The 26,581-nt window shown below is 35.1% G+C and overlaps 1 protein-coding gene across 2 annotated transcripts in view; it reads right to left on the bottom strand.

Annotated features, from left to right (window-relative positions):
• Positions 1-26,581, bottom strand: part of CSMD3 (CUB and Sushi multiple domains 3) — a 1,186,187-nt gene that overhangs the window by 537,796 nt on the left and 621,810 nt on the right. For both annotated transcript variants that reach the window (XM_082364543.1, XM_082364544.1), the window contains one exon: positions 6,487-6,599. In XM_082364543.1, the coding sequence (XP_082220669.1) occupies positions 6,487-6,599 (113 nt within the window). The remainder of the gene's footprint in view (positions 1-6,486; positions 6,600-26,581) is intronic.

The raw sequence follows: 26,581 nt of genomic DNA, 5'->3' as shown, positions 1-26,581 counted from the left end.
ATCTTTATGGGACTCAATTTCCGCATCTTGGAGGAAATGAGTATAATTGAATCAATTACCTCAAAAGTCTCTCCCAGCTCCAATGTTCTGTGATTCCATTATTTAAATAAATACTAGTCCCTGTCCTAAGGGGAAAATTGGAAAAGCTGTCTACCTGGGAGTGGGTGGAATGATCTTTTGCTCCCATGGAGAAAATGAATATCTTTCAGTCTCACAGATTCATACGTGTCTTTTGCAGCAAAGCATGACCTGCTCTTTCCCATCTCTCCAGTCTTATCCAGGACTACACTATAGCTTTTTCTCTTTCCATTTCTGCTACACATCCAGGAATTCTAACAACGCCTCAAATAGAACTTGTCATCTATACATACTGGTCATGCTGTCCAGCTTCCAGACTCAGTAACTCCTACTCAGCTTCAGGTCTCAGTCCATGTTTACTTCCTCAGGAAAGGTTTCCTTGAGGCCCGCATTAGGTGCCTTGTTATAGTCTCCCAAAAGCACATTCTCTCTTTCATTTTTAGCACTCTTTGTATTTACAATTATTTGTTAACTGTCAGTCTTTGTCCCATTAGACTGAAAGCAGTGACTAAGTCTCTTATTTTTTGCTATGTACCCTATCCTCTTCATGACGCCTAGGCACATAGTTGAAACTCAATGAATATTTTTAAATAGACATGACTTTTAATATTCTACTGCCACTCATTCTCATTCTGGGGGTATAGAAACAAAAAGCTTAGTCCTCACAGCAGACTGTGATAAAGTCAAATTGAATATTTTAGGAGCAGTAGTTTTCTGAAGAAACTTGATGTATTGAATGTAAAAATAGAATAAACCCTTTAAGCTAATAAAGAGCAACAATGAAAATAATAATACTTATTCTAGTAAAGTTTCCATGGGTCATACTTAAAAGCTCTCTTTATTCTGAGGGCAGATTGAAATGTTATCATGAAAATCCCACACATAATACTACGTGTTACTTAGTAGTTTTTCCAAGAAAGAGAAACACTTTTAACAGATTATAAGATTTCTCAAAGAAAATGAAAATGATATGAAGAGAAGAAATATCTCAAAAGACACAATAATGAGAAAACCCAAGGGGGCTCACTGGTTCTGTGTTAGCAGACCACCACCAGATAGAGAGGTGTCACATCTGGAGGAAATTCTGAGAGAGGAGTTTATCTTGAGAACTCACACAAAGAATGTCCCGCTGATAGCATATCAGTTTACTATAAGGAATGAATATTGAGTGTAATATTCTTGGACTATATAATAAACATATCAATATTTAATTTATCAAATCTAATAAAAGAATGTTAGAACTCAAAGTAAATGCAGAGACTATTTTGTCCAAGCTCGTTGTTTTAAAGATAAACTTTCCTTTCAGCAAGTATTGAATCAGTGATGTACATGGCATACCTTAGAGGAAAATAGTTATTTACACAAATGAACTTAGATTCCAATCTAATCACACAAACACTGAACTATATCTCTGTAACACGCTAATATTATGTTTGTATATTACAAATAATTTAGTTCCTAAAAAACTAAAAAGTTTATTTTCAGTATAATTAAAAATTATTTTCATTATTTACAGAGTGCATTTTAAGAGTCTGTCAGATCATCATCTAAATATGTTCTTTAGATGACTTTGATCTCATTAAATTGAATTCACTTGAGTTAAAGAACAGGATATGGGGAAATAGGAAATATTTATAAATTAAAAAAACAATATAACTGTGCCTTACATAATTTTATTTCACTAATTTGATTTTAAAGCACTGGAAAACTAAGAAATACAATACGTGGGAAGATTTGGGGGATTCATAAATTTCTAACAAAGTCTCTAAAGATCTTTATTTATCATTCATTCATTATTAGTTTTCTGCTTTAAAGTATAGTTTTAAAATTAAATATTTAAGAATCAATTGCTAATAACATAGTAATTCTTTAATACTGAAAGCCATTTTGGTTTAGCATTAATCTCAGTGAGTTTTTTTGCAGATTACAGTTTGATATATTTATTGGACCATCCATGTGAATTGTGGTAAGTACTATGGGGGTATAATGATGGATTGTGCAGAATCTTTGTTTCACTGTACTAACTAAAAGGACAAAACCTACACACACCATTAGCTCTTTTGCCAGATACCATTGTATATGTCCACTATATAAATATCCTTATATGATTCATTCTTTTTTTAACTGACTCTAATTAGAAATATAACAAGGCTTAATCTTGGGATTCTATGAATGCTGATTTTGGAGAAATATCCTAATAAAGAGATGGAAAAAATCATATAAGTGGAGCAAAATTTTAAAATCTCATATAACGGGAGAAAAAAAAAGAATGTGTTCAGTTTAAATAAAACTCAGTCCCTCACAAGAACACGTCAGGTTTTCTTAGGCAGGTACCAGCAGGATTAAGAAATAAGTAATTGATTATAACAAATTTTTACTTTGTACCACCTTTCTTAAGACTAAAAATGTTTTAATGAAAAAGCAGAAAAATGAATGCAATTTTCAGCACTTCTTTTGCTCCTTGGGTATAAATTTACCTTGTTATAATCTCTATTATATCACTGACACTCTTGTTTGTAATACCTCAACCTACTAAAAAAAAAAAAAAGAAAAACTTGAAATCTGCGAAGTATAACCACTTTAGCACTTCAAAAATAAATTCCAAGAATATACTATTCTCTTCTACTTAAAGTTATTTTAAATGAAACATTGTTCTTGCTCCCTTGTCAAAAACTATCAAAACATTTTCCTCATAATCTTTTTCTTATTTCTCTCAAAATAATAATACCATTAAAAATAAAACAGCTTATATTAGTATTCATTTGGAAACATTACTTGGTAATGTTAGCACTGAAATTTGTTTAAATCATGCAGGATATACCGTTTGTTTGTTTTTTTTTTTTTTTGGTCTGGCTCTTTTCACTGAGCGTGATAATTTTGATTTTTATCCATTTTTGCATACGTTAATAGCTTTTTCCTTTTTATTGATGAGTAGTACCCCATTTTGTTTATATACTCACCTATGGATAAATATTTAAATTTCTTCCAGTTTGGGGAGATTTTTAATTTATGCCATAAATAATTTGGATAAGATATCTTTACTAATTTTTTAAGAAAAGTGTTTTAAAAAATAAACTATGTATGAAATGTCAATATATTTGAAAACTATTATCTATATCCTAGAAACATTTCTAACAAAATATAAATAATCAAAATTAATCCAGGAAAAGATATGAAGAGACTTATAGCCATAGAAAAAAATTAAATTTCCTAAATATTTACCTTTGAGTAAAAATGACCAAGTGGTTTTACAGCTAAGTTCTCTCTTACTCTCAAAGATAAAATGTACAATAAAACACAAGTTTAATTTACAGGAGATCCACTTTTAATGCTATCTCATGTAAAATCTATAGATGATAAGAAAAAGATATCTTTAGATCAAATCTGGAAAGTTTTTTAAGCAGGTGTTCCATTTAGAACCAACAGACTGCTTAACAGAGAGCATGGTAATTATGAAAATTATTTTTAGTAGGCGAAGCTGCTAAAGCTATCTGCACATCAAAATTTGAAACTTCTCAAAATGAACCTTGCTTCAACTTTGAGCTCGGTTTTATATTATGGAGGATGCAAAAACATGATTTTCACAGTAGGAAAACTAAACTTTTGAGGACATACTTTACCCTGTATTACATCATATTATATAGGTCAACTCATTTGTTCAGCTTTATTTAACAATCATTAATTACCTATGATGATATAGCAGGGGGTTGCTAATGGAAATATAAAGATGAATATGATGCATTTCATCGGGCTATGTAGTATATACGATACAGCCTTTATAAAACAGAGGAAGTGTTCTTTTGTAATGAGGGGAGTTAAGGAAGGCTTCACAGAAGAAGAAATACTTGAACATTGTCTCACAGCATGAGTGATGTGATGCTGAGTTAGAAATAGAATATGGATCCAGATAGAATTTATTGAGTGTAAGGAGAAGTGTGAAACAACTTTCTGGGTTCAGAGAATTATGGATCGTTTTATAAAATTGGATTGTAGGGAGAAAAAAGCTGGAAGATAAGATCTGTGGAGCTTCTGGACTTCATCTTTAGGCAATAAAAAGTTTGGAAACATTTTAAGCTGTAGTGTAATATGATCACCTCCCTGTTGCTGGGAGATCATCATTAGCAGTGTGGATGTTAGACTGAAAGAGACCAGATTGAAGGGAGGGAAAGAATAAGGGAATTATTCATTAAGAATCTCCTGGGTTGGTTTGTTTCAAATCTCACTTTGGTGGATATTTGTATATGGATAGTTGGATATATTTTTCTCTGTCACTATATTATGATCTTCCTAAGAGAGAAAATATCTGGCTGTTGTTTCTTTTCCTTTTTGCCACAACACGCGGCCATCAGGATCTTATCTTAGTTCCCCGACCAGGGATCCAACCCCACCCCCTGCAGTGGAGCATGGAGTCTTAACCACTGTCCCGCCGGGGGAAGTCCCTGGCTGTTTTTTCTATACTCAACAACTCATTCAGTAGCTGGCACATAGCAGATCCTTAGGCAGTACATATATTTTTAAATTATTTGTTGAAATCTGAGCAGAAAACAAAACAATGTTTAATTGTGCTACTTTACAACGTACTTCCAGCTCTTGAACTGCAGTGCGGTGGAGAGCAGTTCACGAGTTGTAAATATCGACAGGACTCCCCTGCGGCTCTAAACTGTTCGTGAGCTTTACTAACTGCGTTCTTTGCTGAAGCATTGTCATTAATGATTAATACAGTTTCTAAGGTTTAAATCACTCCAGACTTTCTAACAGGTTAAGTTTCTTAGGGTGAAGAAAATAATAAAACCAAGAGGAATATAATTTACAGGGGAAAAGTAAGGAAAAAGAAAACAGTCAAGACATAGATACTTGCAACAGAAGCTGACCATTGTTTAAACTTTGTAACTTTGTTTTATTTACTGGGGATAGATGTGGATTTTAAATGGAGGAAGAATATATTTAAATCATAATCAGGCGAACCTTTATATTTTTTTAAACTGACATTTATACAGATTTCCTGAACTATTCAAATTAATATAGTACCAAATTTAGTCTCAAGTTAAAAACACAGAATGCATGTGCCCTGTCTCCCTGACAACATCATGCATTCACTTCCCTGTGCCAGGATACAAAGGCATGGCAAGCCGATGTTTGAAAAAATAAAGTCTGTTTAAAAATTATTATTATGCAAGTAATAGAATTCTGTCTACTTAATAATCCATTGTTTAATTGATAAGATAGAGAATAATGACTTTTACAATAGAAAAAATAAATTCAAGCAGCATAACTTTCTGATGGTCTCTTTCACATTTTTATCTTTTAAAGCATAGAATTTAACTTAATAACATATACATATTTTCAGTCAGAATTTCAAAATTGCATTTCTAATATGTACATTGTGTGTATACCTGTATATCCACTGTCTCTATTTGACTTTAAAAAAGTTAATCGTGGGCTTCCCTGGTGGCGCAGTGGTTGAGAATCTGCCTGCCAATGCAGGGGACACGGGTTCGAGCCCTGGTCTGGGAAGATCCCACATGCCACGGAGCAACTAGGCCCGTGAGCCACAACTACTGAGCCTGCGCGTCTGGAGCCTGTGCTCCGCAACAAGAGAGGCCGCGATAGTGAGAGGCCCGCGCACCGCGATCAAGAGTGGACTTCGCTTGCCGCAGCTAGAGAAAGTCCTCGCACAGAAACGAAGACCCAGCACAGCCGAAAATAATAAATAAATTAATCTTAAAAAAAAAGTTAATCGTGTGTCAAAGATAATGATTTTTCAATGTTTGCATCTATCTCTTATAAATAGAACTAAAACAAAAGATTGTGTTACACACATGTAATTCATCATTAATCTGCAAAACTATCAATATTGGGATAGGCAGTAGCAATTTAACACTTTTGTGATCTGTAATTTACATAGGACTTGATAATTTGAACACTGATATCATGTATTTGATCTGAGAGATACACTGAGGAATTACAAAATAAAAATAAAAATAGTAACAATTGGTACCCTGGATTCTTTAAGGAATTAAGTCTTTACTTTGTATTTAAGTATTTAATAATTAGTAGATTTTTTGCCAGGCAATTCGCATAAAGTTTATAAAATCACATTGTCTATTCTGGGAAAGGCTAGGAGTCCAGAGTGCCTAAAGCACAGGCATTGTATAGTGGACTGAGGGAGAGATTAGGTATGCAAAATATACACATTTTAAAGGGGAAAAAAAAAAAAAACAATTTTATTTAAAGAAAAGTGAAATCAACATTTGTAGTTAATTTAAAGAGGCAAGTATTTTGTTGAAATACATTCTTTCTTATATGCTGGGAAACTTTTATTTTATAGATACAATTAAACTTTAATTTAAAAGTATTCTCTGGTTTTATTAAGATAACATATTTCCCAAGGTAGCAATTTATCATTACCTTTGTAGTTAACCTTGAAGCCAATAGATCCGACACTTTCATCTGTCTGAAGGTGCAGCCACATTTGGCTACTCATGCTTACTATCAAGTCTGGCACAAAACTTCCAGTCAGCCTAAAAATAGATGGACAGAGAAGGGAGAAATGAATTATTAAAATACCCTCTGTATGCAAATTATGAGACAGATGTGTTTCTCAATACTTTCTTGGCTAGAAGCAAACAACTGTCAGATAAACTTATAAGACTGTGTTGTTGTAACAGAACAAACAACATAATTTAGTGATCAAGGTTTATTATAAACAAGTACTATTCTATGTGTTTAACTAGGTTAGATCTTTCATATCCCTGAGGCAAGATACTAAATTTTATTTATTTTTAATTTATTTATTTTTTTAAATTTTATTGGAGTCTAGTTGATTTACAATGTTGTGTTAGTTTTTGCTGTACAGCAAAGTGAAGCAGTTATACATATACACATATCCAGTCTTTTTTAGATTCTTTTCCCATATAGGTCATTAGAGTACTGAGTAGAGTTCCCTGTGCTATACAGCAGGTCCTTGTTAGTAATCTTTGTTATATATAGTAGTGTGTGTATGTCAATCCCAATCTCCCAATTTAACCCTCCCCCGGCCCCACCCCCCCGTAACCATAAACTGTTTTCTACATCTGTGACTCTATTTCTGTTTTGTAAATAAGTTCATTTGTACCATTTCTTTTAGATTCCACATCTAAACGATATCATACGATATTTGTCTTTCTCTGTCTGACTTACTTCATTCAGTATGACAATCTCTAGGTCCATCCATGTTGCTGCAAATGACATTATCTCATTCTTTTTTTTATAGCTGAGTAGTAATCTATTGCATATGTGTACCACATCTTCTTATTCACTCCTGTGTGAATGGACATTTAGGTTGCTTCCATGTCCTGGCTACTGTAAATATTACTGCAACAAACACTGGGGTGTGTGTATCTTTTTGAATTATGGTTTTCTCCAGATATATGCCCAGGAGTGGGATTGCTGGATCATATGGTAGTTCTAGTTTTAGTTTTTTAAGGAACCTCCATATTGTTCTCCATAATGATTGTACTAATTTACATTCCCACCAACGGTGCAAGAGGGTTCCCTTTTCTCTACACTGTCTCCCGCATTTATTGTTTGTTGATTTTTTGATGATGACCATTCTGACCGGTGTAAGGTGGTACCTCATGGTACTTTTGATTTGCATTTCTCTAATAATTAGTGATGTTGAGCATCTCTTCATGTGCCTATTGGTACAGGGACATTTTGCCTGCAGTAGCTTCACGCATTTAGAAGAAGGGACGGCAGGCTTAGGAATTGGAGCCTCTTTCTGCTCTAGAAAGTTCTGCACCTATTTCATATTCCTTGTCATTTCTAGATATCTGTCTGCTTATCTTTTTATTCTTTGATACTTCCTACGTTTACTTGTTTTTTTTTTTTTCATTTCCACAATTTCCAAAAATGTATTTGCTCTCTTATTTTTTTTTAAAATCTTTATTGGAGTATAAGTGCTTTACAATGGTGTGTTAGTTTCTGCTTTATAACAAGGTGAATCAGCTATACATACACATATATCCCCATATCCCCTCCCTCTTGCATCTCCCTCCCACCCTCCCTATCCCACCCCTCTAGTGGTCACAAAGCACTGAGCTGATCTCCCTGTGCTATGCGGCTGCTTCCCACTTGCTATGTATTTTACTTTTGGTAGTGTATTTATGTCAATGCCACTCTCTCACTTTGTCCCAGCTTACCTTTCCCTCTCCCTGTGTCCTCAAGTCCATTCTCTACGTCTGCATCTTTATTCCTGTCCTGCCCCTAGGTTCTTCAGAACATTTTTTTTTTTAAGATTCTATATATATGTGTTAGCATACTGTATTTGTTTTTCTCTTTCTAACTTCACTCTGTATGACAGCATCTAGGTCCATCCACCTCACTACAAATAATTCAATTTCATTTCTTTTTAATGGCTGAATAATATTCCATTGTATATATGTGCCACATCTTCTTTATCCATTCATCTGTCGATGGACACTTAGGTTGTTTCCATGTCCTGGCTATTGTAAATAGAGATGCAATGAATATTGTGGTATATGACTCTTTTTGAATTATGGTTTTCTCAGGGTATATGCCCAGTAGTGGGATTGCTGGGTCGTATGGTAGCTCTATTTTTAGTTTTTTAAGGAACCTCCATACTGTTCTCCATAGTGGCTGTATCAATTTACATTCCCACCAACAGTGCCAAGATACTAAATTTTAGATCACTGAAAATCTTATACTTCTTTTTGAACTGAAAAGAAAAAAAGAATCTATAAAAATCTTTAACTGGTTTTTTTTAACACCAGGAATGTACTTCATTTTGACATTCAAGTTTCACAGAACTTTGTTCTAAAGAAACATTGTGAAAAATATTTAAGTACTGTGCAAAACAATAAAATGGCAAGGAGTATAATATAAACCTTCGCAAATACTGATGTCAGGCTAGTCATGTCATGTATGTTGTACTGGGAATAATTTTATTTTAAAGAATATTCTGCTAATGCATCACTGAATCTATGCATTAATAATCTCATTCAGTAATGCTCAATTTTATAACCCTAACAGGGGAAATTACTTAATGTTTCCTCTGTCATTAATAATGTTTTAGTCACATATTTGAACCGAAGCCAAGGGTCATATAAAGCCAGAAAGCAAATGAGTAAATAAGACCTTGAGGGGAAAAGTCTGTGAAGAATACAAAGAGAAAAAAAAAAAAATGGATTCACTGCTGAGTAAAATATCCATAATGACTAGGACTTCTAAATTACATACTAAAAAAATAGGTTTTTAAAAGAAGAAATTCTTAAGTGTTTACCCACTTTATTGCTAAAACCATGAAGATTTCTGAAAAATTGCATGAGGAGAGAAGGTATAAAGTTTCCCTTCCTAATAAAAAGGGCACCCTAAGAGAGCAGTGTCCTGGATGGAGGCTATACTATAATAGACCAGCAGAGGGCAACATGGAGGACTGTATCCTTGAAGCCACCATGGCAGCAGAATGTCCTGCTCACTGGTCAGCCACCAAAACTACAGAACATGATCAGCAGACTGCATTAGCAATACAGCTATGCCAGCAGTGTCCAGTGTTACAGAATTTATGGGAATCCATCACAAATGAACCTAGTTAAATATTATGATTTAATTATGTGATTGTGCATAATATTAAGGAATAGTGTGAGATATAAAGATACTATAAGATATAGAATTTTAGACTATATTCACTTTCTTCCTGCCAAAGCAAATTTAAAATTATTATAATGTAAAAGATATGAACACATACATTCTCCTTTGTAACATATGTGTATATCTATATGTATTCATATACATACACATACACATTATCGTTTGAAAACTTTGTGGCATGTGAACTTTCAATTTTCAAATTGATGAGTTCAAAAGAACTAGTCTTTTGAGCTATGGTAAAGAGACAGGTTTATGGGCAAGAGTGAGGACTCAAGCTCAGAGACATGAAAGAAAGTAAAGTAAATCCATTATGAAATGAGCATGAGAGCTTAAAACTATAGGATGTGCATCAGCTATACCATATCAAATATGCCAACAATCTATCTCATAGTGAATATTAAAAGACACCTTTTTATTGAATTAAATTATTCCTCTTTATTATATCCTCCTATATCCATCTCAGTCCTGAACTCTTTTACCAGCCCAAAACCTCTAGCACATATAAGTTTGTCAGTATTTCATAAAGAACAGCTAACATATATAGACTAATCGTTCCACTGCCAATTTGTTCTCTTGGCCATGATTCTACCTAGTTCCCACCCCATTGGTGGTGTAAGGGTAAATATAAATCTAAAAAAAAAGGGATTAAATTAAACCTTTCCCCAATATCAGAAGGTAAAGAAAAATTCCCCTTTCTCTCTAGCATTTCTCTTATGAAACTTGAAATTATAAATAATGTTTGTTACAGATGTATGTAAATCTTTTAAGCTAAATAAGCCTCTTGTCAATTTTTGCACTACATGAATGACTTTCTTGGAGGCCTTAGTGTTACCTCTTTGAAATGTGAACATCAAGGAAAATGTCACCCTGTCTCCCTGTTTCTGTGGGAGTTTAAGCCTAGGCATATAGCTCCATGATGTTAATTTCCTGCTTTTCATAAAGATAGGAGAAGTTCTATTTTCCCTTTTGATAAGGTCAATTAACATGTATGTAAATGGATTGTATCTACCTGATATATAAAGGGTAAGATTTAGTTCTCTTTGCAATCTCTTTAGCAGATTGCCTATGATGTCCATCACAGTCTAGTTTAATGCTTATTCAATATTAAAACTGTTTCATTCTTTCTACATTTTGTGGAGAGGCTTGACTGCGTTGGCAGGAGATTTTATTGTTAATTATATTTCTCCCACAATTTGGTGATGAGGATGGGATGCAAATGGCAGTTCCAAAATTAAGTGGACCAGATGAAGTTCTTACAGCCACATAACAGTAGTTTAAGAGACCCTAAATTATAAAAAGTCTCCCACCTAGTGCTCTGCTCTTTTGGAATACTAGCTAGATGAACCACCCTCTGCAAATTTAAGATTTTTCTATTGAGTAAGCATGGGTAAATTGGGCTCTAAAATCCCTTCAGGATCATGATTAGCTTTGATGATGGAAGAATATGGGAAGCCAGGAATGTTGCCTGCAGTTCTTAAACAACTACTAATCTCTGTCACATTTGGAATACTTATGAGAATACAGTCTTTCAAGATTTATGAGGGATTTAGGAGGTCCACATTATAAGCAAATTAATTGCTGGTATTTACTGGATGGACATCATTCTAAGAGTAAAGTTTAAAATGAGTTGGAAAGCCAGAAGGAAAGACTGAGAAAAATGGAAAAGGAAATTTGAGAATTAAAGGTACTTTCTCATTCACAGAGCCCTCTTCTTCCTTTCTTTGCTGTTTCTGCTCCCTCTGCTCCCCCTACATCTCTTTATTCTTCTTGCTTCAAACAAACTCCTGGGAAGAGGGAAATGATGATCTTTCAGATCATCACTTCCCTTTGTCAGTAAATTTCCCTACAAAGAAGGCTGATGGCATGACTTTTTTAGCTGGTACTGAATTACCTGCCCTGTTTGAGAACACAGGCTTGTAATCCTCATATCCTAGCTCTGAGTCTACTCTATGTCCTAGCATAGAGTCTACCTCCAGGAGTCTCTTATCATCCATACACTATGGATCTAGGAAAGCAGAAATTATGAGTCTCTTATCATCCATACACTACGGATCTAGGAAAGCAGAAACTATAAGGAGATATATTTAGGGAAGAGTTGAGAACTTGAATAAAAGATTCTGTCCCTATATGAAAGTGGCAGGATGTAGAGTAGTTTCACTAGTCACTTGGAAAAAAAAAGAAAAAGAAAAAAAAGTATTAGGTTGATAAATATACCAGCATAAGAAAGAAGCCAAATAGTCATATAATTCTACTTTTTTTTTTTTTTTGTCACAATATGTGGATAACCAGCTCTTCTTATCTGATCATCAGTGAAGCTAATGCCATTGAGAAGCTACCCAGCCTATTCATGTGAAAGCTTCTCTTCCTCTTTTCCAGAAGTTTGCAGAAGTACTACACAGTGTGTTTTTACTTTACAGACCCATGCTTGGGGATGTGCGCAAGCTACTGTGGGGAATTCTGCAACCAGCAGACTTTGCTCCTTTGACGGAGCAAGCACACTGGGGACCAGAAGATGACCCACCCCGTCAAGGAGTAGCAGCTATCCACCACCCTCCACAACTGTGGAAGAACCAAGGGCTTGGGTGACCCATCAAAAGAGACTGCTCGCAGTCTTTCCTCTAAAGATGAGCTGGGAGAAATTGCAGTGTTGTATGCACAAAACAGATGAGTCCCCATTATTTTCCATCTAAAATTTCTATCTGTTGAAATTTTCTCAAAATTTACTGGCCTGGATCCAAGGGCAGATAAAAATTGTCCCCTGGTCCTATCTTTGCCTTTGCTCTCTTGCTGGTTATCCAAACTCAAATTAGGAGAAAGGTAAACGGTTGGCAAGGACAGATTACTACTCAAATCTTAGCAGCAACTACTCAGTTGGGGAACAATCTAGAAAAAATATGAAGAAGAAAAGAAGTTATAAACTGCTACGTTAACTGTTCAGTTAATACTGTTTACTAAAGAAAATAAACTTTACTCTGGCCAATCTGTGAAGGCAGCAAAGAAGAGAAAACCATATGTTATTATTCCAAGAAACTGGGACAGTGGAAAAGAGATTGAAGAAAAGAGACTCCAGAAGATGCAGAAATTGCAGAAACAAGGGAATGAAGAAAGCCCAGAAAGCTAGAGAATAATTGTCAGATGGTTTACAATTGACAGATTGAGGGAATCTCAGCAGTAGGAACTGATGAAATTTATGTCTGAATAAATTTCCCTCAGGCTAACATATCCTTGATTTTTTTTGGATACAGAAATATCTGTAGATACAGGTGCTACTTATTCTGAAAATGTCCCAGAAATCCCTCACTTTCCATCTGGTGATAGACCAATTCAGGTTGCTGGTATTTTAAATCAGCTTTATATGTGTTCTTTTCTTCTGTGGTTCCCACATTAATAGATCTCCTGACTGAGGAACATGTTTTCTTACTTTCTCCTGATTCTCCTGTAAACCTATTGGGGAGAGATCTCCTGTGCAAATTAAAACTACCATATTGTATACTCCATATGGAGTGTCTGTTTAATGTCCTTGGAAAAAACTGTCTTATTTGGTTATGGTGTGCCTTCTGAAAGAAAAGGAATGTAGCAGCAAGTGGCAGTGTCACACTGTGCTGGAAAAGTACCCTGAGCAGAAATAAAGCAATGCATCACTTTGGGCCTTGGGATAATAATACCAGTTTAAACAGCATAGGCCATTACCATGTGTCAAACAGTAGCCTTTGTTGAGAGCTCAACTAGAAGAAATAAAACCAGTTATAAAAAGAATTAGAAAAACTAATAAAAAAAATTAAAATTAAAATTATAATTATCCTAAAAAGGATAATTATAAAAGGACATTCACCCTGTAATATTAATACTGCCAAACTTCCAGCAAAGAAGGAAGGTAAATTTGATAAATATGGCTGACCTTAATATAACATCTTAAAGAAGTAAATAAATCCATTGTTCTATTAATACCTACAGTTCCTAACACTATATTATAACTTTGGTACCACCCTCTACAAAGTTTTTCTCCAATTTATCTATGCTCTGCTTTTTTTCCCCATTCCTCTAATCTAAACAGGTCTATATTCTTGTTTGTTTTTACTTATGAAGGAAGTCCAGTGTTTATGGCAAAGGATTCCTCAAGAGTTTCAATACTCTCCTACTATTTCTTTAGCCATTTGCAGAAAACGTATGGGAAACTTCCACCAGAGGGATCTATAAGCATTCAATATATAGATGGTTGGCTGGTAGCATCAAAAACTAAAGAGTAATGCAAAACTGATACTTTGGCTTTGTTACAATTTCCCCCTTCACAAGGACATAAGACCTCATTGGGTAAACTGCAATATTGCCAAACTGAGGGATATTTAGGGCATATATTAGTGGTGAGGGCCCACAAGTGTTACAACACAGGGTCAGCCCATTTTGCAGATAAAATGCCATATTACAAAAAACAACTTAGATCATTTTGGGGACTGATAGGATATTGTGAATAGTGGATTCTAGCTTCTGCAGGGAAGGAAAACCTTTAATGGAGCAACTGTGTGAAAATTGTTCAGAACCTCTGATTTACTCTGTAGAATCTAAAGAGGCTTTTGAATTAAAATTGGCTATTGTCTCAGCTTTGGGGGTCTGTAATTTTGAAAAGCCCTTCTTCTTGTTTTGTCATTAAAGTAAAAGTGATACCTCTGGAATTTAACTCAAAAGTTGGGATGAGACCATACATTAATAGTGTGTTTCTCAGTTCTTCTGGAGGACGTGGCACTGTGGATACTGGGCTGTAGTGACAGCAGCAGACACATCTTTAAAAAGGCTTGGGGCTTCCCTGGTGGCACAGTAGTTGAGAATCTGCCTGCTAATGCAGGGGACACGGGTTCGAGCCCTGGTCTGGGAAGATCCCACATGCCGCGGAGCAACTAGGTCCGTGAGCCACAGCTACTGAGCCTGCGCGTCTGGAGCCTGTGCTCCGCAACAAGAGAGGCCGCGATAGTGAGAGGCCCGCGCACCGCGATGAAGAGTGGCCCCCACTTGCCGCAACTTTAGAAAGCCCTCGCGCAGAAACGAAGACCCAACACAGCCAAAAATAATAAATAAATAAATAAAATTAAAAAGGCTTAAGCCCTCACCTCTGGTCACTTGACTTATGTGCATGCCTTATTGTTGTGACAGATATAAGTACATAAGATCCAGAATTGGTAGGCATGGCATCAGACTAGTTATGAATAAGCACTATTATTCAATCCTAACACTGTATTTGGGAGATGCAATCTCCTAAATCCCATTCATTTTTTATCAGATCCTGATCAAATAGATGATCATGATTGTACAATGGTAAAAGAAGACAACACTAGGCCCTGGCATGTTTTAACTGATATTATTGTTCATAATCTCTTTTAATAATGTTACCTAATGGGTCATGTACTCAGGATAAAAGTGACCAACTTAAGGCTTCGTATGCTATGGTGACTTGTTATGAAATTTTGGAAGCTTATATTTTGCCTAGAGGTTAGTTGGCACAAGCAGCCTAGTCAATAACAGTAACAGGAATTCCAATTCTTGATATATGTGCATATGTGCACATACATACATACACAGACACACGTAGTTTTTAATATATATATATATTATATATATATATATTATATATATATATGATGTGTTTGTGTCTGTCATGCAAAGGAGCTAATCTGGAAAATTAGAGGATTCTCTACTTTGAGGGGAAGTAAAATATCTCATGAAAAATTGATAGTTGATTTTTTAGAGGCTGTACAGCTGCCGCTCAGATCAGTAATCCATTATAGAGCTCACGCAGGGCAGAATAAAAACTTCTAAAGGCAATGATTTTGCTGACAGCTGTAAAAGCCACTGTTAAAATGTGGCAGACTTCAAAGTTAGAAGCCTCGCATTTAACACAACAAGCAATTTTTATTAACTTCCAAATATATGCTTCAAAAAAGGAAATGTACAAATGGATTCAAAAGGGGGTTAAAAGAAATTTGACTGAACTATGGGAATTATCCAACAAAATCATTTCTATAGAACAGTCCTTATTTGCTTGGTTAGTAATGTTGTGTTACCAACATAATTAAGTAAAAGAGGGATTTTTAAAGGCACTAGATTCTTAGCATATTTACATAAAAGGTGAAGTTACTCAAAACATATTTAAGAGATGAGCAACCTGTCAGCAGAATTATTTACAGGTCACTCCCAAGGTATGGTATAGGCAGTTTTCCCAATCAAATTTACCAGCAACTTACTGGCATTTGGATTTCATAGAATTAATGCCTGAGGAAAGTAAGAAATTTTGTCTAGTTATGGTGTATATGATGTTTGGATGGTCTGAAGTCTTTCCTTCTTCAGATGCCAATACTCAGGCAGTGGTAAAATCTCTCTTAATAAATGTATTTCCTACATTTTGGATACTAGAGCATAATGAACCAGAGAGAGGATGTCATCTTATTCCCACTGCCATCCAGTAATTATGCAAATGTTTACAGACTCCCAGAAGATGAATCAAACCCATCTGCTAAGATTCAGAAATATACTAGATTAAAATGGCTAGAACTTTACTTCTAGCCTTGTTGAAAATTAGAGCAACCCTTGCAGGCAAGCATCATATTTTTCCCTTTGAACTTATATTTGGTAGACCTATGAATTTGGGCCAGAGATCATGTCCTGTGTCCGATTTAAGTGAATCCTCCCATAATCATGTTCAGTACTTCAAAGGGCCTCTTTCTTCCCTAGAAGCCCAGAGACATAAAGTTATAAGGACCTTGAAGGACCCACTGGAAGAAGTATGCCACCTCTATTGACTAGAATATTCTGCTTACGTCAAAGTGTTCTAGAGAAAAGATAGGCTGTTCTTGTGCTGGAGGAACCCTTTCAAGGGCTGCTAATCACCCATATGGCTATCGAAGTGAAAGGAAAACGCAGGTGGATCCATGTTTGTCAAGTGTAGCCAGAATCTCAGATGGAATGGACAGTGGTTCCCTCAAAGAACTGGAAACTTAAATTTTCTAGAACAACTGATAATGGCACTGAACTTAACTGAAAGAAGGTATTCTAGCAAGCTACGATTCTCATGAATTACCCTGCTGTCCTATTCACGGTAGTATTATTTCAAATATTTTAAGAATCACATTTCATTAAAAAACAAAAATGTTATTTGTTACACTATTTTTCTTTCTGTACCCCCATTAATATTTCCCACAATCACTACTTCCAAACAGCTCTAAATAGTACTCCCAATGACCAAGACAGCCTTAACATTACCCTCAGCTTAACTAAATTTTAGAGAGGTATCATCCTGACTATAGGCTCCGGCCCTCACTTTTCTTAAGAGAATTTACTTTAGAAAACTTGCAATTGTAAATCCTTTCTCTGCCCTTTGAGGTGTAAATCTTCTACAACGAGGACTGTCTCTCTCAAGGACTTGGAAGCCATTGTCCTGAAATAAAATCATCAAAGGAGATAGCATTCCTGTTTTCCTGACTCTGTGGGAGTGAAGAGCGCAACTTTGTTAAGTAACTACTAGCAAACACAGATGGTATATTAATATTGACTAATCTCCCACCTAAAGTGTTCCAGTACTTTTCTACTAGCTCACCCCAGCATTTAAACACCATCCCACCTTGTCCAGAAGAGTTGAGTTCAATTTGTCTTCCCTATAACAGTAGTCTTGACTCTCATTTCAATAGTCTTTGCCCCTATTGCAATAGTCCTGACTTCTGTTGTAATAGTCTTGAATAAAGTCCTCCCTGACTGTTTAACTCGCCTGACATAATTTCTCTCTTATACCAGTATAGACATGATCTGGTCTTACAAATCCAACAATCCAATTATTGGCAGAGTAAAACTGAGGCCATCTTACCAAATTTCTTATAATATCAAAGTAAAAGTAACTGATATACATCCAGATACTCAGTATCTAAATTTGACACACACACACAAACAGTTGTGTTTACTAGTTTGATTGCAAGGAAGATGCAGCAGGAAAACTATCACATAAGAGGCACAGAAATCTGGCATTCACAGTTTAAGACTGCAGTAGACAGGTGTAAAGTCCCTTGATTAACTTTGAGATACAAGTTCCTTCCAGTCCAGGTATAGATAAATAAACAAAAGTGGATATTTATTCAAACACATGGAGGCTAAATGATATGCTACTAAACAACCAATGGATCATTAAAGAAATCAAAGAGGAAATCGAAAAATACCTAGAGACAAATGAAAACGAAAACATGACAATCCAAAACCTATGGGACCCAGCAAAAGCAGTTCTAACAGGGAAGTTTATAGTGATGCAAGCTTACTTCAGGACATAAGAAAAATCTCAAATAAACAACCCAACCTTACACCTAAAGTAACTAGAGAAAGACAGATAAACAAAACCCAAAGTTAGTAGAAAGGAAGAAATTATAAAGATCAGAGCAGAAATAAATGAATTAGAGACTAAGAAAGCAATAGAAAAGATCAATGAAATTAAAATCACTAAAAGATGGTTCTTTGAAAAGATAAACAAAATTGAAAAACCTTTAGCCAGACTCACCAAGAAAAAATAGAGGGCCCAAATCAATAAAATCAGAAATGAAAAAGGAGAAGTTACAACTGACACCACAGAAATACAAAGGATCATAAGAGACTACCACAAGCAACTATATGCCAATAAAATGGACAACTTAGAAGAAATGGATAAATTCTGAGAAAGGTACAATCTCCCAAGACTGAACCAGGAAGAAGCACAAAATATGAACACACCAATTACCAGTACTGAAATTGAATCAGTAATTTTAAAACTCCCAACAAATAAAAGGCGAGGGCCAGATGGCTTCACAGGCAAATTCTACCAAACACTTAGAGAAGAGTTAACACCTATCCTCCTGAAAATTTGTATAGAAACACAAAAGACCCCAAATAGCCAAAGCAATATTGAGAAAGATGAACAGAGCTGAAAGAATCAGGCTCCCTGACTTCAGACTGTACTACAAAGCTACAGTCATCAAAACAGTATGGTACTTGCACAAAAACAGACACATCGATCAGTGGAACAGGATAGAAAGCCTGAAAATAAACCCATGCACTTACGGTCAATTAATCTACAACAAAGGAGGCAAGAATATACAATGGAGAAATGACAGTCTCTTCAACAAGTGGTGCTGGGAAAACTGAACAGCTACATGTAAAAGAATGAAATTAGAAGATTCTCTAACATCATATATAAAAATAAACTCAAAGTGGTTTAAAGACCTTAATGTAAGACTAGATACTATAAAACTTCTAGAGGAAAACATAGGCAGAACACTGTTTGACACAAATTGCAGCAATATTTTTTTGTATCCATCTCCTAGACTAATGGAAATAAAAACAAAAATTAAAAAATGGGATCAAATTAAACTTAAAGCTTTTGCACAGCAAAGGAAACCATAAACAAGACAAAAAGACAACCCTCAGACTGGGAGAAAATATTTGCAAATGGAGCAACCGTAAAAGGATTAATCTCCAAAATATACAAACAGCTCATACCGCTCAATATCAAAAGACAAACAAACAACCCAATCAAAAAATGGGCATAAGACCTTAATAGACATTTCTCCAAAAAAGACATACAGATGGCTAACAGGCACATGAAAAGATGCTCAACACTGTTAATTATTAGAGAAATGGAAACCAAAACTGCAATGAGGTATCACCTCACATTGGTCAGAATGGCCATCATCAAAAAGTCTACAAATAATAAATGCTGGAGAGGGTGTGGAGAAAAAGGAACCCTCCTACACTGTTGGTGGGAATGTAAATTGGTGCAGCCACTGTGGAGAACAACATGGAGTTTCCTTAAAAAACTAAAAATAGAGCTACCATATGACCCAGCAATCCCACTCCTGGACATATATCTGGAGAAAACTATAGAAAAAATACATGCACCCCAACAACATTCATAGCAGCACTGTCTACACAGCCAAGACATGGAAGCAACCTAAGTGTCCACTGACAGATGAAAAGATAAAGAAGATACGGAATCTGAAAATGAGATTAAGAAAACACTCCCGTTTACCATTGCAACAAAAAGAATAAAACATCTAGGAATAAATCTACCTAAGGAGACAAAAGACCTGTATGCAGAAAATTATAAGACACTGATGAAAGAAATTAAAGATGATACAAATAGATGGAGAGATATACCATGTTCTTGGATTGGAAGAATCAATATTGTGAAAATGACTCTACTACCCAAAGCAATCTACAGATTCAATGAAATCCCTATCAAACTACCACTGGCATTTTTCACAGAACTAGAACAAAAAATTTCACAATTTGTATGGAAACACAAAAGACCCCGAATAGCCAAAGCAATCTTGAGAACGAAAAATGGAGCTGGAGGAATCAGGCTCCCTGACTTCAGACTATATTACAAAGCTACAGTAATCAAGACAGTTTGGTACTGGCACAAAAACAGAAATATAGATCAATGCAACAGGATAGAAAGCCCAGAGATAAACCCATGCACATATGGTCATCTTATCGTTGATAAAGGAGGCAAGCATATACAGTGGAGAAAAGACAGCCTCTTCAAAAAGTGGTGCTGGGAAAATTGGACAGGTACATGTAAAAGTATGAAATTAGAACACTCCCTGACACCATACACAAAAATAAACTCAAAATGGATTAAAGACCTAAATGTAAGGCCAGACACTATCAAACTCTTAGAGGAAAACATAGGCAGAACACTCTATGACATAAATCACAGCTAGATCCTTTTTGACCCAGCTCCTAGAGAAATGGAAATAAAAACACAAATAAACAAATGGGACCTAATGAAACTTAAAAGCTTTTGCACAGCAAAGGAAACCATAAACAAGACCAAAAGACAACCCTCAGAATGGGAGAAAATATTTGCAAATGAAGCAACTGACAAAATATTAATCTCCAAGATTTACAAGCAGCTCATGCAGCTCAATAACAAAAAAAAAAACAACCCAATCCAAAAATGGGCTGAAGACCTAAATAGACATTTCTCCAAATAAGATATACAGATTGCCAACAGACACATGAAAGAATGCTCAACATCATTAATCATTAGAGAAATGCAAATCAAAACTACAATGAGATATCATCTCACACCGGTCGGAATGGCCATCATCAAAAAAATCTAGAAACAATAAATGCTGGAGAGGGTGTGGAGAAAAGGGAACACTCTTGCACTGTTGGTGGGAATGTAAATTGATACAGCCACTATGGAGAACAGTATGGAGGTTCCTTAAAAAACTAAAAATAGAACTACCATATGACCCAGCAACGCCATTACTGGGCATATACCCTGAGAAAACCATAATTCAGAAGGAGTCATGTACCAAAATATTCATTGCAGCTCTATTTACAATAGCCAGGACATGGAAGCAACCTAAGTGTCCATCATCGGATGAATGGATAAAGAAGATGTGGCACATATATACAATGGAATATTACTCAGCCATAAAAAGAAATGAAATGGAGGTATTTGTAGTGAGGTGGATGGAGTTAGAGTCTGTCATACAGAGTGAAGTAAGTCAGAAAGAGAAAAACAAATACAGTATGCTAACACATATATATGGAATCTAAGGGAAAATAAAGGTCATGAAGAACCTAGTGGCAAGACGGGAATAAAGACACAGACCTACTAGAGAATGGACTTGAGGATATGGGGAGGGGGAGGGGTAAGATGTGACAGGGTGAGAGAGTGGCATGGACATATATACACTACCAAATGTAAAATAGATAGCTAGTGGGAAGCAACCACATAGCACAGGGAGATCAACTCGGTGCTTTGTGACCACCTAGAGGGGTGGGATAGGGAGGGTGGGAGGGAGGGAGACGCAAGAGGTAAGAGATATGGGAACATATGTATATGTATGACTGATTCACTTTGTTATAAAGCAGAAACTAACACACCATTGTAAAGCAATTATACTCCAATAAAGATGTTTAAAAAAAAAAAAAGAAAAGAAAAAAGAACCTGCTGTATAAAAAAAATAATAATAATAAAATTCCAAAAAAGAAAAAAAAAAAAAAAGAAGATACGGTATATATATATATATATATATATATATATATATATATATATATATAATGGAATATTACTGAGCCATAAAAAAGAATGAAATAATGTCACTTGCGGTGACATGGATGGACCTAGAGATTATCATACTAAGTGAAGTAAGTCAGACAAAGACAAATTTCTTATGATATCACGTATATGTGGAATAAAAATAATGATACAAATGAATTTATTTACGAGAGAGAAATAGAAAAAAGCTATGGTTACCAAAGGGGAAAGGGGGTGGGGAGGGATAAATTAGGAGTTTGAATTAAAATATACACACTACTGTATATGAAATAGGTAATCAACAAGGACCTACTATCTAGCACAGGGAACTATATACTCAACATCTTATAATAACCTATAACGGAAAAGAATATAAAAAAGAATATATATACATATATATGTTTAAAAAGTGGATGTTTATTAATCATGTAGATTTAATTGATTGTTATAATAATATAATTATTGATTTGGACTCAGGCAAAAAATGGCCCACAGGCTGGGTTTGTCCTCAAGACTTACAACACTTAGAGTCATGTATACTAAACACTGTAAGTTCAGTATGTGCCCTTCAGTAGGTGCCTTATAATAATACTAGATAATGGTTCTGAGTATTTTTGTGTTTCCTGTCTAGAAAAAATTATTTTGAAAGATGAATAATTACTGAAGGGCCCAGATCATCTCGTAAATATAATGTTACTTACGTGATTGATGAGAACTAGGAGAAATTTGTTGGGCCTGTGAGGAAAACACTTAGTTAAAAATTTAGATTCAGGCTCCAAAATGAAGCTACTCCACAGGACTGAATTAGGTAATATTTCATATGAAACGACAAAATAATACTCAAATTGTTAATCATTTGAAAGTATAAGCAATATAGACATCACAACAGTTTGTAAAATTAATGTATGATGAAAGAAAAATTTTGACCATTGCTAATCAAAAATCTGCTTTAACCATTCACCACTGGTATAATAAACGTAAAGGCTAATATTAGCCTCCAAGGCTAATATTGCACTGAATTTTTAAATTCATCTTATTGTAACCCTGACAATTACTTTGCTTTGTATTTTACTGTGGACTTGCTGTATATTTAGATGATTGCAAATTGCCAAGATAAAGCAGAAACAGCAATAGAGATAATTAGAAAATTGTAGCTTTATTATAAAAGTCACAAAAAGAAAAATTATAAGTGCAAACACAAATTTAAAAAAAATTCAAAATTTCCCTAATAAAAAAAGGGAAAAATAACTCTCCTCCCCTCCCACCTCTCTTTAGCATTTCTTTTAGAAAACTTGCAATTACAAATGATTGCTTTCTCTGTTTCTTTCAGATGTATGTAAATGTTTTAAAAGCTAAATAAACCTCTTACCAGTTTTGCACCCCAAGAATGTCTCTCTTGGAGGCCATGGGAGTCATCTCTTTGAAATGTGAACATCAAGATGGATGGTGCCCTGTCACCCTGTTTCTGTGAGAGTTAAAGCCTAGGTGCTTGGCTTCAGGATGTAACTTCCTTCTTGTCATAAAGAAGACAAGGATAGTGCATTCAGACCGGGTGGTTTATAAACAATATAATGCACTATCCTTTTTCTTTTGATAAGGATAATTAACATGTGAAATGATTATATCTACTTGTCTATATAAATGGGTTAGATTTTTTTTTCTCTTTCTGCAGTCTCTTTAGCAGATTGCCTATCATGTGCATCATGGTCTGATTTAATCCATATTCAAGAGTAAAACTAATTCATTCTTTTCTTTATTTTCTGGAAAGGATTCACTGGGTTGGTAGGTGACTTTATATCAATATTTGTATTTTCTCAACAATGGGTATGTCACTTAAAACCCTGCTCTTTGCATCCAGCCTCAACGGCTAATTAATCTCGATATCCTTTCAAAGACCTTGGTTTAGACTCAAACTGCTTAAGACAACTTTGTATTCAACCCCCATCCCTGACAATAAGGGGTGCTTCTGGGCCACAGAGGAGGGAGTCTTATACCATTCTCAAAAAACTCTGAAAAGAGTCTTCAAATAGTTTTAACATGTTTTTAATACACCTTTTTGAAACAATTATCTGTAAACTTAAATTAAAAACTTCTTTAATATGTGTTTATTTACAAGCTGAGTAACTTCAGCATTCATAGTGCATTCTAATCTTCTTAGTTAGTCCCTTCATGCTAGAATAAAAGATTAAAAGCCCTAAATAAATGCACACAGAAAGAGTCCTCAAGCTCTCAAGTACAATATAAAATAAAAGACAAGATCTATTAAATTTCAATTATGCTCAATGCTTGATTTTCCTTATAATCACTCTAGGCATTACGGGTGTATCCATTAGAAATAAGAACTATAGCCCTACATTCGAATATATTTCCTGTATTGTACAAGTATGTAACTTCTGCCTTTTATAGAAATGCATTTAATATTCTTTCTTCTAATACAGTGCTAACAAGGATGGTGTATACCTTCATTTTTGGATACATGAAATTAACTAAGGATGAAGATGATGGCTGCAAAGATTAGATTAAAAAAAACCCTGAAATATCACCATTAGGGTGGCATCAAAAAGTGTTACCACCAAGAGGGCAGACAGCAAAAGCAAGAAGAACTACAATCCTGCAGCCTGCAGAAGGAAAACCACATTCACAGAAAGATAGACAAGATGAAAAGGCAGAGGGCTATGTAACAGAGGCAGAAACAAGATAAAACCCCAGAAAAACAACAAAATGAAATGGGAGATAGGAAATCTTCCAGAAAGAGAAATCAGAATAATGATAGTGAAGATGATCCAGGACCTCGGAAAAAGAATGGAGGCAAAGATCGAGAAGATGCAAGAAATGTTTAACAAAGATCTAGAAGAATTAAAGAACAAACAAAGAGAGATGAACAATACAATAAATGAAATGAAAAATACACTAGAAGGAATCAATAGCAGAATAACTGAGGCAGAAGAACAGATAAGTGACCTAGAAGACAGAATGGTGGAATTCACTGATGCAGAGCACAATAAAGAAAAACGACTGAAAAGAAATGAAGACAGACTAAGAGACGTCTGGAACAACATTAAATGCAAAAACATTTGCATTATAGGGGTTCCAGAAGGAGAAGAGAGAGAGAAAGGACCCAAGAAAATACCTGAAGAGATTAGAGTCGGAAACTTCCTTAACATGGGAAAGGAAATAGCCACCCAAGTCCAGGAAGCGCAGAGAGTCCCATACAGGATAAACCCAAGGAGAAACACGCTGAGACACATATTAATCAAATTAGCAAAAATTAAAGACAAAGAAAAATTATTGAAAGCAGCAAGAGAAAAACGAAAAATAACATACAAGGGAACTCCCATAAGGTTAACAGCTGATTTCTCAGCAGAAACTCTACAAGCCAGACGGGAGTGGCATGATATACTTAAAGTGATGAAAGGGAAGAACCTACAACCAAGATTACTCTACGAGGCAAGGATCTCATTCAGATTCGATGGAGAAATCAAAAGCTTTACAGACAAGCAAAAGCTAAGAGAATGCAGCACCACCAAACCAGCTCTACAACAAATGCTAAAGGAACTTCTCTAAGTGGGAAACACAAGAGAAGAAAAGGACCTACAAAAACAAACCTAAAACAATTAAGAAAATGGTAATAGGAATATACATATCAATAATTACCTCAAATGTGAATGGATTAAATGCTTCAACCAAAAGACACAGGCTTGTTGAATGGATACAAAAACAAGACCCATATATATGCTGTCTACAAGAGACCCACTTTAGACCTAGGGACACATTCAGACTGAAAGTGAGGGGATGGAAAAAGATATTCCATGCAAATGGAAATCAAAAGAAAGCTGGAGTAGCAATACTCATATCAGATAAAATAGACCTTAAAAAAAAGAATGTTACAAGAGACAAGGAAGGACACTACATGATGATCAAGGGATCAATCCAAGAAGAAGATATAACAATTATAAATATACATGCACCCAACATAGGAGCACCTCAATACATAAGGCAACTGCTAACAGCTCTAAAAGAGGAAATCGACAGTAACACAGAAATAGTGGGGGACTTTAACACCTCACTTACACCAATGGACAGATCACCCAAACAGAAAATTAATAAGGAAACACAAGGTTTAAATGACACAATAGACCAGATAGATTTAATTGATATTTATAGGACATTCCATCCAAAAACAGCAGATTATACTTTCTTCTCAAGTGTGCACAGAACATTCTCCAGGATAGATAATATCTTGGGTCATAAGTCAAGCCTCAGTAAATTTAAGACAATTGAAATCATATAAGCATCTTTTCTGACCACAACGCTATGAGATTAGAAATCAATTACAGGGAAAAAAAACATAAAAAACACAAACACATGGAGGCTAAACAATACATTACGAAATAACCAAGAGATCACTGAAGAAATCAAAGAGGAAATCAAAAAATACCTAGAGACAAATGGCAATGAAGACACGACAATCCAAAACCTATGGGATGAAGCAAAAGCAGTTCTAAGAGGGAAGTTTACAGCTATATAAGCCTACCTCAAAAACAAGAAAAACCTCAAATAAAAAATCTAACGTTAAACCTAAAGGAACTAGAGAAAAAAGAACAAACAAAACCCAAAGTTAGCAGAAGGAAAGAAATCATAAAGATCAGAGCAGAAATAAATGAAATGGAAACAAAGAAAACAATACCAATAAAACTAAAAGCTGGTTCTTTGAGAAGATAAACAAAATTGATAAACCACACTGATAGCCACACTGATCAAGAAAAAGAGGGAGAGGACTCAAATCAATAAAATTAGAAA

This window comes from Balaenoptera borealis (assembly GCF_965194805.1).
Source record: "Balaenoptera borealis genome assembly, chromosome: 17".
Taxonomy (NCBI): domain Eukaryota; kingdom Metazoa; phylum Chordata; class Mammalia; order Artiodactyla; family Balaenopteridae; genus Balaenoptera; species Balaenoptera borealis.
The sequence above is the reverse complement of the archived record's forward strand: the minus strand, read 5'-3'. Positions and strand labels throughout refer to the sequence as shown.